The sequence below is a fragment of the Equus caballus genome, chromosome 7 (genome assembly GCF_041296265.1).
Source record: "Equus caballus isolate H_3958 breed thoroughbred chromosome 7, TB-T2T, whole genome shotgun sequence".
Lineage (NCBI taxonomy): Eukaryota > Metazoa > Chordata > Mammalia > Perissodactyla > Equidae > Equus > Equus caballus.
Genome location: NC_091690.1, coordinates 51334050 through 51350464, shown reverse-complemented (window position 1 = coordinate 51350464; position 16415 = coordinate 51334050). Strand labels below are relative to the sequence as shown.

The following is a 16415-nucleotide window of genomic DNA, read 5'->3' as shown; positions in this document are numbered from 1 at the left end:
ACCCCGCCTACCTTCGATCTGTTGCAGAAAGAGTGTGGAATGCTGGGGAGTGCCCTGCCTTCTGGACCTGCTGCTGCTTCTCTGTGGCGCCTTTGCCTTGTTCCTCTTCCCCCCATATCTCCTCTACGTCTCTTGTTCTCAGCCCTGGCTGTACGTTTGAACCCCTTGGGTCTGAACCCCATCTTCTCCCCATCTTCTGATTTAATTGGACGGGGCTGTGGCCTGGGCGTGGCGATTTCTTCCCTTTATCCAGGCGCTTCTAAGGGGTGGCCATGGTCACGGCTGAGAAGCAATAAACCAAGGGCTTCATCCGACGGCCATAGCGGCCTGAGTCAATTCTATCATTGGGGATTGCAAAACGGTGGTTCATCTAATTCTTCTCTCCTTTTGGGGGGATTTTGAGGAGCATAAAATGGGCACGTGCCGTATTTGCTGTCGCTGCAATCATCTCCCACTTTCGGCGAGAACACACCTAGTTTTCTTGGGAACCATCCCACCTCTCAGATTTCCGTCGCTCAGCCAGGGGCGGGCTCATGATTCCAGCCAGCCAATCAGCCCGTTCCATCTCTCTAACCGCAGCCATTGGTCAGGCATGGGCGTGGGACCAAGGTTTTGGGACTTTAGGTAGAGTGATCAGGAGAGAGCAGCTCCCCCGAAGCTCACCTGGTTCAGAGGGGGCCACCTCATGGGGACAAGGCTGCAGAGAGAAGGCACAGAGAGCGGAGTTAAGAATCCCGGATGGGGGGGCTGGCCCCGTGGCTGAGTGGTTAAGTTCGCGCGCTCCGCTGCAGGCGGCCCAGTGTTTCGTCGGTTCAAATCCTGGGCGCGGACATGGCACTGCTCGTCAGACCACGCTGAGGCAGCGTCCCACATGCCACAACTAGAGGAACCCACAACGAAGAATACACAACTATGTACCGGGGGGCTTTGGGGAGAAAAAGGAAAAAAAAAAAAAATCTTAAAAAAAAAAAAAAAGAATCCCGGATGGTATGCAAGTCCCTGGACCTAGCTCCCTCTTGGCCTCTGCAGTTCATACATTCACTCAACAAACATCTATTGAGTGCCTGCTGTATGTCAGAAATGAACTGCTTTTACTCACAATACTTCCAAGTGATTTTCTGTGGGTCCCAACTGGCGTCCTACCGTTCATTTCTGATGCTAACTACCCAGAGTTTGCAGCAGACCCCACAGGTTCAAGAGCTCCGTCCCACAAGACTGTCCCCATTTAGATGCCAGTTGCAAGGATCAGGTCCGCAGGAGACCTACACTGTCTGATTCGACTACAAGGTTCCCACAACCCCACTCCTTTTCAGGTCTGATAACTCGAATGACTCTCAGAACTCAGGAAAGTGCTTTACTGTTGCCAGCTTATGATAAAGGGTCCAACTCAGGAACAGCAGGCTGGGAGTGACGCATGGCGGGCAAGGTCTGGGGAAGGGGCCCTGAGCTCCCAGGCGCTCTGTGGGTGCACCACCCTCCCAGCAACCAGAAGCTCTCTGAACTTCATTGTTTAGGGTTTTTATGGAATTTCCATTATGTACGCATGTTGATTAAATCATCGGCCATTCCATTGGTCAATTAACTCAATCTCCAGCCCCTCTGGGCTGAAAGTTCCTCTCATCAGGGTTTGGTTTTTCTAGCCATCAGCCCCCATCCTGAAGCTACCCAGGGGCCCCCAGCGCCCCGGACCTCTCATTAACATACAAACACATTCGTATCTCTCCAGAGTCCAAGGCTTTTAGGAGCTGTGTGCCAGGAGCCAGGGACAAAGACCAAATGTTTCTTTTTTTATTGTATCCGCCAGGAAGAGCTGGGTGTGGCAGTGAAAAATAAACCCCCCTGCATTTGACGAGCTGATATTATAGTGGAGACACTTGTTTAAGCGAAATGCATACATTGCATAGTATTTTAGATTCCAGGGGTTATGGGGAGGGGACACAGGGAAAGGGACAGTAGAAATGCTGGGGGAGGGGTTGCAGTACTAAACAGGAGGACCAATGAGGTGAGCTTTGTGCAAAGACCTGGAAAAGGGAGTGAGTGAGGGGAACCACGTGACTACCTCGGATAAGAGGGTTCCAGGCAGGGGGAACAGCAAGTGAAAAGGCCCTGAGACAGGGGCCTGGTAGGTGCAAATAGCAGCAAGGAGGCCAATGTGACCAGAGTGAGCAAGTATGGGGGGGCAAGTGGGAAGAGGAGAGGGCAGGGAGGTAATAGGTCAGACCCTGCAGGGCCTTGTGGGCCTCTGGAAGATGTTTACTCTGAGTCAGGTGGGAGCCACGGAGGGTGCTGGGCAGAGGAGGGCAAGTGACCTGACTTGGGTATTCACAGGTGCCCTCTGGCTGCTGTGGGGACAGACCTTCTTACTAGGATTAGTGGGGGCAACATCATCCTCCCTGCCCCTCCATGCAACAGAAGTTTCCAGGGCCAAGGCCGTGGCCATGAGGCCTGGCTAGAGGCAGCCCCAGGCCTGAGCTTCCCCAGGATGATCTGGGTTCTGCTGCATCACGCATGGCCCTCAACCAACCATTTACTTGGCCGTAATGCAATCACCCTCTTCCTGGAAACCGCATTTCACAAATGGAAATAAGAGAACAAATGCCTTTGGGTATAACCACTTTACTTGTTTTTTCTTGTGGAGAAAAATGCACATCTTTTTACAAGTGGACCTCAGAGAACGGCTTACACAGGAGAACCACATCCGGGATACGAATGACCAGGTTGAGCGCTCGCTCCGTAGTGTTCTGGGATCGTTGGGGAGAAGCCAGTTAACGGAATTAGCCTTCAACGCTGAGACCAAATTCACCCGATTTGTTTCTTTAAGGGGAGTAGGAGAGTAAGACACAAGAACACGATCCCCAGAGAAGCCAAAAAAAGAAAGAAGAGAAACAGAACCCCAAACCACTGCGGTCTGGCAATTTCCCACCAAATCTAACTTGGAAAAACAAGCTGCTAAAAGCGCATGGTAAGAAAGGATGGCTCTCAGCCTCAGGCGATCTCTCCAGACTTCAGTCTCCCTGGAGTTGGGAAGTGATTTTCCCACGGCCTTTGGTTTAATTTTTGTTTGCAAACTCGACATACCTCCATCCCCCCCCATCATCTTTAAGGACATCGGTTTCAGTTCCCCAGAGACCATCGTGAACCCTCCCCTCAAAACATCATACAATAAAAACTTGCATTATTTTTAGAAGAAACAAACAAAAAAATGTTCCCACTTTATTCCCAGTCTCGAGAACCCAGATGCAGCTGTCTCTGTCACTACTTGAAGCTCGACTGTTGAAAAATCCTGTGTAAAGAGAAAGCTGAGGCTGGGTCAGGTCCAAGATGCAGCCAAAGCTGTTCTTTATTGCACAGGCAATGACAAGTCAGCTGGTCCCTCAGAGAATAGCTCTCTGATCTGCCATTATTTCTGGCAGCAGCTTAAGGGAAATGGACTGGCCAACAGAATCTTGACAAGCCATGGTGCATCTTAAGAAGCCCATTAGCTGCTTAATTTCACTTTTATGTCAAAGAAACTAGCATTTCTGACACCCACCCCAAGTGCTCAGATACCCCCACTTTGTTTCCAAGAATTTGTCCATTTCACCACGTCATCCAATTGGTTGGCGTAGAAAGATATCTTCATTCTAAAACTCTAAGGGTGGCCCCTGGCATGGGGTGAATGGGACCCTCTTGAAACAAATGCAATCTAGAGCTCCTACAAAGATAAGACGTACATTACACTTGAACCAGGGCTTCCCCACTCCCGAAGGAAGAGGCTGAGATCTTCAAGGCCACAGGAAGTGGTTTTGTTGGGAGGAGGCTGGGAGAGTGGAGTTAGGAACACAAAGCATCCACCAGGGATGTCCTCACAGTGTCTGCTGAGTTATGGGGTGTCAGTTAGGGTTCTGGGACATGCCCCTGGAGTTGAGAGCTGGGTGGGCAGGAAGGGTCCTGAGCTAGTTGCCGGGCTGGGGGTGGGGGGTCATCAAGATGTAGATCCCCAAACTGCACATAACCTCCAGCGGGAGCCCCTGGCAGCTGGGGGACCCCAGCCTCGTGGGCTCCCCGATGGTAACTCAACCAGCGAACCTGACCCTAGCCCATCCCCCACCAGCCAGTACCCCCGGAACTGCCTCCGTGAAGCACAAGCCACAACGGCAGTTACACAATGCCATCTTCTCGCCCCTCCGGCCCAGCCCCAAAGCATTCCTTAAAATTAGCTGAAAATTCCTCCTCCATTAGCAGAAAATGTCATGTGGTGGGGCCTCACCGATGACACAGCTCTGGAAGGGGACACTGGGTCCCCCAGTTAGAAGGGCCCAAGTCTTTACATTGGAAAGTCGCCAGTGAGCGCCGGCTACGGGGACATTGCTTCATTTCCTTTGCTAGCAGGATGTGAGATGTGGAAAGACCTTGCTTCAAACAGGACCGGCCAAACGGGGCCCCGGGGAGGCAGGTCTGGGCAGGAGGGCCCAGGCCCTTGGCTCTGAGGCTAACCTGGCAAAAAGCCCCGAGCAGGAATGCCAGGGGTTGGGCGATGCTCTGCCTGGCCTGACGCGGCGCACAGTTCCAGAATTCAATTATGGACCCGGGATGCAGAGGAGAAGCCGAAACCATGGCAGGGTCGTGGGGGATGCGGAATTCTGGGGAAACTCAGAAGGCACTTCTGGGGCCCCTGAATCTTGGGGGGCTCGGACTCCCCGTCCCCTTACAACAGGAAAAGCTACTTTAATACTGCGTTCACAGGCAGAGGGTTTGCAGGCCAGGAGGGAGGGGTCTGCGAGGGCCAAAATCACCACGCCGCCCTGGAGCCCTGAGGTCTGGGGAAGTTCACGGGCAGGCTCGGAGAGCAGACCCAGGGACCCTGAGAAAGCAGCCGCCTTCCCCATCCCCAGGGGTGAACTCTGGGAAGCCGCACTGCATGAGGGAGAAGACGAGACATCTCCGGGCAGCCCGTGAACTCCAAGCGACGCCGACATGGAATGGACGTGGGGAGTGGTTCTTACCCAGAAGGCACTGTGGCTGCCCCTCCATCAGGCGGGGCGTGCTGCCCATGCTCCCCCATGAGAACACCTGAAAAGCAGCAAGCTCGTGCACGCCAGTGTCCCTAGACCCTGCCTGCAGTGTGGAGTCCCCAGGGCCTGGAGCCTGGCACGGGGCTGCATGAGCAGGCTGGTGGCCATGGCGAGGATGAGCCATGCGGGAGAGGGGGGCAGCAGACAGCTGAGCGGGGGCAGGGGGCACCCTGAGCTTGGAAATAGCCCTTGTGGCTCATGCCTCGGTCACAGTCCCTGCTGAGGCAGCGGGGGGCGGGGGAGGGCTGGGGAGCATCTCTAGCAGCTGCAGCCGCTGGGCTGGGGAGGTGGGGTGTCCCCCAAGGCCGGGCCTTTTCCATTGCTGCCTGGGCTGGAGCTGGGTTCCAGGGACTCATTCATCTTCTCGCAGATGACATCCACCAGACGCTCAAAGACCTGCTTCACATTGACATTCTCCTTGGCGCTGGCCTCGAAGAACTCGAAACCTGGAAGGACATAAGGCGGGGACAGACCCCCGTGAGACCCCTGAGGGGCAGAGCCGGGGCTGTGACATCACCCAAGTCTGGGTTCCAAGCCCAGTCTGTCTTTGCTGCAGCTGTGGGACCTTGGCTGAGTGCCTCAGTCTCTCTGAGCCTCAGTCTGCTTGTCTGTAAGTGGGACCAGTGGCACTCATGCATGACGAAAACCTGTGGCTGCAGCCCTGGTCTGAACTATCCTAAGAACCTCTGGGTCACAGGGCAGCGGCTGCAAGAGTCCAGGCTGAACATTCCAGCGCCCAGCAGGGATGGCGGTGCCCCCGGGCAGGTGCAGCTCATCTTCCGTCCAATTTCTGCCACACCAAAGTCCATAAAGCCAGATATTTATGTGGACTTCTTAAAGGGAGCCAAGCATTTCACATGTTCTGGAAAACATGCTCTAGATCAAACAAGGCAGAGGACTGAAGACTGACTGGCTTCGGCCCGGGGGGCCACCAGTTTGCGACCTCTGTCAAGCGGATGAAAGCGGGTTTCCCAGATTCGCAGAGAGCATGCGATGCACACAGGCCCTGGCCTTGGGAATGCACTAAAAATGGTAGGAATAAGAATAGTGGTGCTTGGGGCCAGCCCCGTAGTGCAGCGGTTAAGTGCGCATGTTCGGCTTCGGCGGCCCAGGGTTCACAGGTTCGGATCCGGGGTGTGGACATGGCTCCGCTTGGCAAGCCATGCTGTGGTAGGCGTCCCACATATAAAGTAGAGGAAGATGAGCATGGATGTTATCGCAGGGGCAGGCTTCCTCAGCAAAAAGAGGAGGATTGGCAGCAGATGTTAGCTCAGGGCTAATCTTCCCCCCCCCAAAAAAAAGAATAGTGGTGCTTATATGGTGCTTACTATGTGGCAGGCACTTTCCTAAGCGCTTTACGTAAATTAACTCATTTAATGATGCTCTCAGGTTCCTACAAAGAGAGCCCATTTTACAGAGAGGAACAGCCACTCATCCAACTTCACAGAGGTGACACGTGGCAGAGCTGGGAGTCGTACCCACACTGCCTTGGCTCGAATAACAATAGACAACGAATATTAAATAAATATTTTAGATATAAATCAGTAATCCCAAATATTCCTATGGGACCACCGTGGGCCTTGGGAGGGAGGGGAGGCTGGCTCCTTCCGCGGAGGAGGGGCGCCAGGTAGCTTGGAAGGTATTCTCAGCATCTTCGTGACCACCCTAACGTGATGACAGTCCTCCCAAAGGTGGGAGGGGGTACAAACGCTCTGGGGACTTGCCCAAGGTCCCTCAGCTACAAAAAGTGGCGCATCAACCTAAAAATAAGGGAGAACGTGACAACCCTTCCTGTGCCCCTGAAACGGGGGTTCAGCCTCTAGCTGCAGGGAGCTGGCCCTGAATGGTCCCCGATGTGTCCCCACCTGCCACATCTGCCCAGAAGGGTCAGACATTCAGACAGACGCAGCACAGGGTCAACGGGCCTCACGGCTGCACTCGTCAGGCTCCACTATACAAATGTAATTGTAATTAAATAGTTCTATGTGTGACTATCCGTTTACTGTCTCCACCGCTCCATCAGCTCCAAGAGGGCAGAATTCTGTCCCCCTTGGCCAGGACTGCAGCCCCGTGCCTGGCACAGAGCAGGCTCTTGGAAACTATTTGCTGACTGACTCACCAAACGAATGAATGAATGAATGAATGAATGACAGAGGCAGGCACAAACTCAGACCTCCTACTCTGAGCCTAGGGATCATCATCATCCGCTATCTTCCTGGGCAAATTTGGCATCTCCTTATCTGTGTGGGGCTCTGCCTCAAACAATCTGAGTCCTTTTTTCTTCTAACACTTTTTTTCTGATGATAAATATTCCCTGGAGAAGCTGGAAATTACTAAAAGAAATCAAGACAGATATAAAAGCGATTTGTAGTCTCCTCACCCAGAAACAATTATTATTGATAATTTCCTTCTTTTTTATTGTTGTTGTTGAGGAAGATTGGCCCTGAGCCTGTGCTGTGCCAATCTTCCTCTAGTTTTACATGGGACGCCCCCACAGCATTGCCTGACAAGCGGTGCTAGGTCCGTGCCTGGGATCTGAACCCGCAAACCTCACGCCACCAAAGTGGAGCACATGAACTTAACCACTATGCCACCAGGCCAGCGTCTATTGGTAATTTTGATATTTCGCTTTATACTCTTTTTTAAAAATACCCAATTGTTGGGGTTGGGTTTGAAGGGGGGGTTGTATGTATGCATGTGTGTGGCTTTTTTCCTACAAAACTGGGATCAAATTCTATCTCCTGCTTCGGATTCCGATATTTCAAACTTAATAAGAGTGGGAAGTGCCCCTCGGCCCCCGTCACTAGATGTCCTCTGTAAGAAGCTGGGGGCCACATGTGCAAGTATGCCCTCAGCTGGGTCATGGCTGGCTTCGCCTGTTCTGGGCAAACTGGGGATCAAGGCCCTGTCCCAGCACATGTGGAAACGACACCCTGGTTCGAGTTCCCAGAAAACACAGGGGACAGAGGAGCAGATTAAATGACACCATGAGGGAACGAAGAGTCAAACCTCAAAGGGCAGACATTCCACAGAACAGGGATCCAGTTCCTCCAACAAGCGGACGGCAAGAGAAAAAGGGAAAGGGGTCCCAGAGCCCTGCGGCCAGCGAGCTTCCTCTGCAAAGGGCCAGGGACTAAATATTTCAGGCCTGCGGGCCCCGTGGAGCTTTGAGTTTTATGTGCCAGCATCAAAAAGAGGTCACAGGGCCGGCCCGGTGGCACAGAGGTTAAGTGCGCACATTCCACTTCGGCGGCCCGGGGTTCACCAGTTTGGATCCCGGGTGTGGACATGGCACCGCTTGGCAAGCCATGCTGTGGTAGGCGTCCCATGTATAAAGTAGAGGAAGATGGACATGGGTGTTAGCTCAGGGCCAGTCTTCCTTAGCAAGAAGAGGAGGATTGGCAGCAGATGTTAGCTCAGGGCTAATCTTCCTCAAAAAAAAAGAGTTCACAAACATGCAACACTTAGATGTCACCTACACATGCTCCAGACTTGGTTATAACTTCACTATCCCTGAGGACATTTAACCCTCAAGACAACTTGAGGAGGTGGGGCTGGGCACATCTCCATTTCACACATGAGGAAGTGCGGGCCCGGGGAGCTGAGATCACTGGTACCAGATTACAGAGTGATCGAGAAATCATGTGGGTTAACGTTCCATTGGGGCCGCCATTAGCTTACTGAACCTTTCTAAATGCCCAACGAAACAGACAAGGTTGGTGTCCCCTCTGTGTCCTAGAAGGAGAAATGGCAGCACAGAGAGGGGAGGTGATGTACCCAAGGTCACACAGCTAGTGGGTTGCAGACTAGGATTCTAGCTCCAGAGCCTGGGTCCTCAACACGTCCTCCCCTGCAGTGGTTACACCACCTCCCACAAGGAAAGTCCTGGAAGGGCCTAGAATACTAGAACACTCCAGGATAACATTTTTGTTTAGCTTAAATTTTGAATAGATAATCCATTCACTAGATTCAAAAACTTGGACTGAGAAGTCCACCTCCCAGTTCTCAGACACACAGGTCACTGCTCTTACTAGAACTTTCTGTATCCTTCTGGAGTTTCTTTAGGCAAATCTAAGTATACATTCTTACTCCCTTTTTATACACTAATGCAGGGTTGGCAAACTTTGAGCCGCAGGCCAAACCTGGCCCACTGCCCGCCTTTGTAAATCAAGTTTCACAGGCTCACCGTCACACTCGCTCATTGATGCATTCTCTACGGCTGCTCTCAGGCAGAGCTGAGTGGTTGCAACAGAGACCTTATGACCGAAAATATTTCCTATCCGGCCCTTCACAAAAAGGTTTGCTGACCCCTGGACTAAAGGAAGCAGCCATACCCTCTGTTCTGCTTTTTCCACTGAGCCATATAGCCCAGGGATCTTGCCATAGGAGAATATAAAGAACACCCTCGTCCTTTGTCACGGCTGCGTAGTATTCCATGGTGGAACTATACTTTATGCTTGGCTGCTTCCTCCACTGCGAGATGTCTGGGGGGTTGCCAAGGTTCCCTTCTACTAACAGTTTGCAATTTGATTTATTCACGACTTCCCACATGGGTGTGGCTGTTCGTAAATTTCCAGAAATGGTTTTGCTGAGTCTGGGTTCCCAGGGCAGTGTGTGTTGGGGGCTATCTGTGGGTGAATGCCCTGAAATTAAATGGAGAAGGTGGCCTCCATGTGGCTATTTCTCTGGGCACATCTTCAAAGGGCAAAGGGCTGTTGACTGTGGTTGGACCTGGGCCCCGAGGGTGGGGATGGGGGTTTGGTTCTGGGAGGTCCAGGGTGGGCACTAACCAAGGTCATCGGCGAGCCTCCGGCCATCCTCGGTGGGCACGACACGCTCGTCCTCTAAGTCACACTTGTTCCCCACAAGGATGACCTGGGCGTTGTCCCAAGAGTAGGTCTTGATCTGCGTGGCCCTGTGGAGTTGGAGGGGCGTTAGGCCAGGAATTAAGGGTTGGGGGGAAAGGACAAAGGTCAGGGGGTCAGGGGTCAGCAAGCACTCACCAGTCCTGCACGGCGGTGAAGGACTCCTGGTTGGCGATGTCGTACATGAGGAGGAAGCCCATGGCCCCGCGGTAGTAGGCTGTGGTGATGGTCCGGTAGCGCTCCTGGCCCGCCGTGTCCTGGGCAGACAGCATGGTCAGGCTGCCGGAAGCCACCCTCTCTGTCCCCCCTGGCCTGCAGGGCCCTGTCTGAGGGGGGCACCAACCTGTGCCCACAGCCCCAGTCTGAGGGTGGAGGCATGGACCTGTCTTCACAGCCCCAGGCTGATGGTGGCCTTGCCCTTGAGGGGGTCCCAGGCTGAGGGGTCAGAGGCCTCTCACAGAGGTATAAGCCCCCTTCACCCCATTTCCAAGAACTTAATGACTACAAACAAGAGCCACCTGGGCCAGAGGGTGCTATGGTGATGCAGCTGGAGTGATGCTAGTTACCATGACAACAGTTAGCAGCTGGGTGGGGAAGGGGGTGGCTCTGAAGACAAGGCAGGCTCAATGGGGCCCCTGAGATGGTACCCAAACCTCTTCCCTGATGGTCACCAGGACGTCTAACCTGCCTTGGGCTAGCACTGTCCCCCTCGGACCCCAGGGGGCAGAGCATAGGCCCTCCTCCTGGTGGATAACACCCCCTACTCTCCACATGGAACCCAAGCCCCCTCCCCAATTCCGGGCGGCTCTCCCTCACTCGGGGCCCCTCCCCACAGCCCCATGCCCTCACGCGGACATCCCCGGGGGAACCGCAGGCCCTCTGCAGCCACAGACCCACGGGCAGGCCCCCCGGCACACCCAGATCTGCAGCTTGATCCGTTTGTCGTGGCGGTAGACGGTCTTGACCTTGAAGTCGATGCCCACGGTGCTGACGAAGGCGGGCGTGAAGGAGTCGTCGGCGTACCGGAACAAGAAGGACGTCTTCCCCACGCTGCTATTGCCTATGAGCAGCAGCTTGAACATGTAGTCGAAGTTCTGGTCTGCGGCATCCCGGGGGCCCGTCGGGGGGTCTCCAGCCGACGCCATCTTGGCAGGAAGCCTCCTGCGGGGAGGCCTGAAATGCTCAGGGGGCGCAGGGGGGAGCCCCGGGAAGGATAAAACACCCCAAACGGCTTCAGGGGATACAGCAGACCTGGGTTCAAACCCCAGCTCTGCCACTTGGAGGCCAAGTGACCCCGGACACATTCTTGCTTTCTCTGGGCCTCAGTGGCCTCTGGAAAATGGGGATGTTCGTCAAACGCAAGAACCCAGGTTGGGGGGTGGGGGGCGCGCATGGGGTGCCTCCTCTGGCCGCTGAGGAAGCAGCCCCTGCAGACGGTGCCGGTGTGGACTTTGGCCGGGTGAGCAGCTGGCGTGGCCCAGGTGTGAGCTGGGGGAGGGGGGCTGCCAGCTGGAAAGAGCCCCCCCTCGGGGCCTGCCTGTTGACTTTGGCAGGTGTGGGCCACCTGGGTGCCTGCCCTGCCCCCACCCCAGCCAAGTTTAACCCCTTCCCTGACCCCCATGATGGGGAGGGGGCTTCAGGGGACACAGCCCAAGTATAAAGCCTAGCTATACCCTACAGTGGGACAATGGGTACTGCCACCTTCTGTTTGTCAAAGGGGCCGGGCCGTCTCCCTCCCGACAGAGCTGACTCACCCCAGCTCCAGCCCATGGAAGCTGGAGTGATGGTCCTCGACTGGAAGGAAGCCACCCCAGCCACCTAGTGACCATGAACCCCACGGCCACCCCTGGTCCTTCCCTTCCTGGCATCTGTCCCCACAGCTGGGCTGCTTCATCTGGGTCCAGGACCCCCCTCGTCAGCCCTCACTACCTCCCGAGGCCTCAGTTTCCCCATTGATCTATGGCTGCTCCCCGAGCCACCCAGGAAAGCTCCAGAAGGCCTGGGTGCGCAGAGGGAACCCCAGCAGAGGAACCCCTGGCCAAGCTCTTTCTCAACGGCCCGTGGGGCTTTTTTCCATTTTAAAGGAGGACCCAGTCGGCCCCCCTTTCCTGCCCAGCCCTGGCCCCACCCCGGGTTCCGGGAGAACGAGCTCGAGGCGGGGGAAGAGAAAAGGCAGGAAGACTTTCCCCATGCTGGGCAGGGCCGCCAGGATGGGCGCCCCGCCCCACCCCACCTGTCAGCCGGGCCCACCTCTTTCTGACCATCTGCCGACCCCCCTCGCGCCTGGCCCTAAGGAAGGGGCCCCGGCGGGCCCGGCCCTGTCCCCATCCGCTGGCTCCGGGGCGCCCCAGCCGGTGCAGGGGCGCGCAGGGGCCTGCTCCCATCACCATATGGTCCCGTCTCCAGTCCCCAGCTGCGCTCCCCGCCCCACCCGCGCCCCAGGAACGCTCCCGGAGGAGCCCAGCCGGCTGGGGGCGAGGGGAGAGGCGTCCCCTGCCGCCCGCCTTTGTTCCCAGGCCCCGGGCCCTCCCCGAGCCCCCTGCCCCCCCCCAGACCTGCTGCGATGCGGAGGTGCGGGGCAGGGGGAGCGCCCTTCCTGGGGGTCGCCTGGCGTGGGAGGCGCTGCCCGCGGGCCTTCCGCCTCCGAACTCGCTGCGGCCAGATCTTGGCCGCGACCCCTACCCCGCAGCCGCCGCCGCCGCCGCCGCCGCCGCAGACACCCGGATCCCGCGCCGGCTCCGCCCAGGCGGGGGCGGGGCTTGGGGAGGCGGGGGCGGGGCTGGAGGGGCGGGGCGCAGGCAGCGTCTGTAGCCCGCCCCCCAAACATTTCATTTTTCCGGACTCGATGGAGAGCCCCTGTGTGCACAGCAGTTAAGAGCGTGGACTGTGGAGCCAGGTTCGAATCCCAGCTAGGCCACTTTCTAGCTCGATCGCTTCGGACAAGTTATGTACCCTCTCTGGGCCTCAGTTTCTCCATCTATCAAGGGGTCCAGAACAAGATCCCCCACCTCACAGGGTTGTGTGGAGGTTCTGATCTGAGTTACCGTTTGCAAAGGGCAGTGTTTCTAAGGGCTCTGCAACTTTGGACGTGTTACTTAACCTCTCTGGGCCTCAGTTTCCCCAACTGTCAAGGGGTCCAGAACAAGATCCCCCACCTCACAGGGTTGTGTGGGGATTCTGCTCTGAGTTAGTGTTTGCAAAGGGCAATGGGCTACACCCTTTTGCCAAATATTATCTTAAAGGTCTTTAGAATTAACCCCCCTTTTACGGATAAGGAAACTGAGGATCAGAGAAGGGCAGCCCCTTGCCTGAGGCCACACTGCAAGGAAATTTGGCCTTCAGGCCCAGTCGTAGTCCTAGGGTTTCCTTCAAGCCAGCAGGAGAGGCTCTGCAGTTATAACAGTGTAGACTCTGCTGGGGCTCCAATCCACCGATTCCTCCTGAAGCCACTTGCTGAGCTCCTCTGAGCCCCATTGCTTCATGGGAAGGGAACAACAGTAGCCGCTCCGAGGGCTGGCGCGCGGATGAACCGCGATGACGGGCGTCAGTCAGGGAGGACCAGCATATGTCCAGTGACGAGCAGCCCCCAAGCTTCCACGGCCCCCCCATCCAAGGTTTGCCTGTCCCTCACACTGGTCATTGTCGCGAAAGGAAAATGTGGTGAATCCCGCGCTGGCTGGGACACTTCTCTCTGGAAGCGACTTGAGTTGCCTCTGCTCACATCTTATTGGCCAAAGCAAGTCACAGGGCCACCCCCGATATCCATGGGGTGGGAAATCCGATTGTCCCCTAGGGATCAGGACTAGCTATTGTTCTGATTTACGTGGCAGTGCAGTGGTTAGCGCCGCGCCTGGCACACAGCAGGTGCTCAACGTTATAGGAGGAGCTTGGGGGCTGAAAGAGCGGAAACTCCAAATATTCGCGCCGCGAATAGGGAAACCGAGCCCCCCCGCCCCCTCAGTTCCACTCTGGCTTGCCCCTCCCCGTGCTTCCCTGTTGGAGAAAAATGACAGCACCATTTCCAAAGAAGCGTTTATTGCCATCGGGGGCCCCAGCATCGGGGGACAGACGGACAGTGGCTGCTACAGGCTCCCAAGGCGCAGGGCCAGGGCCGCCAGACAGAGCCCGTTGCTCACGAGGCAGCCCAGATTGCACACGGCGGACAGCCCGTGGTACTGGAAGAAGATCTGGCGGAGGGCCGCGTACTTGGGGTCCTGCCCCCGCAGCTGGCGGTAGGGGTCGGCGCCCTGGTGGCTGCCCGGCACCTCCCCGCCCAGGCCGCGCTCCTTCTCCACGGTCTGCAGGGCCCACATGGCGGCCGTGGTGCGGGGCTCCAGCCAGCGGGCGTTGATGGTGGCCAGCGTGAGGCTCAGGAGCGTCAGGAAGAGCTGGCGGGGGTGGGGGAGGAGGACAGGTGAGCCACGCCTGGGAGGCACGAGGGGCCCTGGGGGGGTCCTTCTGCATCCTCAAAGCCCAGAGAGGGATGCGGGACAGCACTGGGTCCAACCCAGCCTAGGGGCCCCGAACAGAGTCATTGCTGTCACCTCTTAGCCCCCAAAACCTGATGAGTATCCTCTCCTCTGATAGCCCACCTAGAAGTTTCCAGAACACACTAGAAGTTTCTCCTCCCTGCCTCTGTTCCCCCAAACTGAGGGTATCTCAGGGCAGAACCTCTTCCCCAAATTGAGACAGAGCACCATGACCATCCCCTCGTTCCCCTAAAACAGCCTAAGGCAGGGCCGGTCTCCTCTGGGGCCCCAGCCCTGACCCCAGAAGCTGACACTGGGAGCCCAGGGAGTGAATAAAAAGTCCTCGAAGTTCCAGTTACCCATAAGCCTCTCCTGTCCCTGTGGGATTATTTTTAAAACACCTGACGGCCTCCCCTGCCCACATCTGAGGAATATAATGGGGACCGGGGAGGGCAGGATAGAGAAACACTAGACGCAGAGATGGGGTCCTTGCCTTGTGGCCGAGAAAATGTGTGGATGGGGGTAGGGAACTGTAAATTCCCAGTCAGGCTGGTTTTTAAACAATGACCCGGGATCAGTGCCCCAGCCCAGCTGAGTCACCACAGCTTGGCAGCAGGCCCAGCCACAGGGAAGAGAGGGAGCAGCAGCCAGCCGGACACTGGGGGACAGATATGGCTGCTGGGGATGGTTGTGCAGGCTGCTCACTGCTCAAGGGTATCCATAGCCCAGCTTTGCATCCACCAGGGAGAAGGGGCACTTTTTGTTTTTTTTAATTCTCACAAAGGTGTGGCGGGAAGTGCTCAGTGGGGTCCTGGGAACGAGTCCCCAGAGGGTAGTGGAGCCTAAGCCCGCATACCTGGCTGGCCTCCCAGAATGTGAGCTGAGCCCAGGCTCGCTGTGGAGCCAAGATGCAGAAGCTGACGAAGGCACAGGCCATGGAGATGTGAAAGTAGAAAGGGAAGAGTTTGCTCTGCACGAGGCCGAAGGTATGTCGGGGAAGGGCTCGGAAAAGCACGAAGCCTGTGGGGGGCAGGGGATCACACGCCTATTAGGATAATTCCAGGTCCCCCTCTCAGTCCTGCCCCCACCCCGGTACCCATGTTGTCCAGGCCGAGGGTCCCTACCTGAGGCGAAGGTCACCCACATTTGCATGCCCCAGGCCCCTGACAAGACCAGTAGGTGGACCACCTGAGTCAGGCTCCCCGAGCTCCCGCCATCCTCCATCTTGCAGGCCTGGGAAGGAGGCAGCGGCTGGCTCAGAGCTTGACCTTTGCCCCGTGGCCTTCAGACCCTGTGAGCCTGCAAGTGTCGCGGCCAATCCAGCAGAGATCCAGGGACAACAGCCCAAGAATGGGGGCTGGGAAGACCCAGAGCAGTCCTGTGACAACCCCCGACCCCATCTCTCCCAATGGCAGCCCCCAAGATCTCAGGCTCTCTGGACCCCAGCATCCATGCCACCTCCGAAACCCCCAATTTCAGCCCCAGAAACTTAAGCTTGCAGCCCTACGTCTTCAGAGATCACCCCAGTGACTCCCAAATATCACCCCGGCGACCCAGTTCTAACAGCACAGACCCCTGCTCTCCCAACAGGATCGCAGCTATCGCCACGAAGACCCCAAAGCACCCCCGGAGACCCCATCCAATCCTGGGACACGCCACATCTCAGGCCGGGGACCCGACCCCACTACTGGACCTCAACTCGCAGCACCCAGGAGTCCGAGACCAGAGGCCGAATCCGGGGGGCCAGACGGACTGGGCTCGGGGCCTCACTCCCGCGCTCCCGGGTGGCCCGCGGCCCTCCTCCGCCACCTCCCCTCGTGGGACCAAGAACTCGTCCCGCCTCCCAGCTAAGCCCGAAGCCAATCGGATTGTAGATCTGCCACCTCCTGTACCGCCTCTTAGATATTGACGAATCGACTAGCAGAAGCCAGCCTGGGGGCCCGCCCCCTCGTGGGCTTTTATCCAATTACACCGCGGCTCTGAGAGCAGCGGAAGCGGGAAGGCGCCAATGAGGCCTGGGGCTGCAT

The 16415-nt window shown here is 56.6% G+C and overlaps 2 protein-coding genes across 5 annotated transcripts; both read right to left on the bottom strand.

The window, feature by feature from the left end:
• Positions 1 to 2600: 2600 nt before the first annotated feature.
• On the bottom strand, positions 2601 to 12680 carry RAB3D (RAB3D, member RAS oncogene family). The gene is made up of 5 exons (XM_023645373.2): positions 12475 to 12680; positions 10837 to 11080; positions 10058 to 10176; positions 9845 to 9969; positions 2601 to 5500 (listed from the first exon to the last, which is right to left on the bottom strand). The coding sequence occupies exons 2-5, from the start codon at positions 11062 to 11064 to the stop codon at positions 5313 to 5315; spliced, it is 660 nt and encodes a 219-aa protein (XP_023501141.1). The 5' UTR covers positions 11065 to 11080; positions 12475 to 12680; the 3' UTR covers positions 2601 to 5312.
• A 1257-nt stretch (positions 12681 to 13937) lies between these two features.
• TMEM205 (transmembrane protein 205) lies at positions 13938 to 16408 on the bottom strand. Of its 4 annotated transcripts, none has more exons than XM_005611929.3 (4): positions 16272 to 16408; positions 15513 to 15621; positions 15245 to 15408; positions 13938 to 14307 (listed from the first exon to the last, which is right to left on the bottom strand). In XM_005611929.3, the coding sequence occupies exons 2-4, from the start codon at positions 15610 to 15612 to the stop codon at positions 14002 to 14004; spliced, it is 570 nt and encodes a 189-aa protein (XP_005611986.1). In that variant the 5' UTR covers positions 15613 to 15621; positions 16272 to 16408; the 3' UTR covers positions 13938 to 14001. The 4 variants fall into 4 exon arrangements, with proteins under 4 accessions (XP_005611986.1, XP_070129204.1, XP_005611985.1 ...); XM_070273103.1 differs by lacking the exon at positions 16272 to 16408 and adding an exon at positions 16082 to 16232 and having other exon boundaries at positions 15513 to 15745; XM_005611928.4 differs by lacking the exon at positions 16272 to 16408 and adding an exon at positions 16082 to 16226 and having other exon boundaries at positions 15513 to 15687.
• Positions 16409 to 16415: the final 7 nt, after the last annotated feature.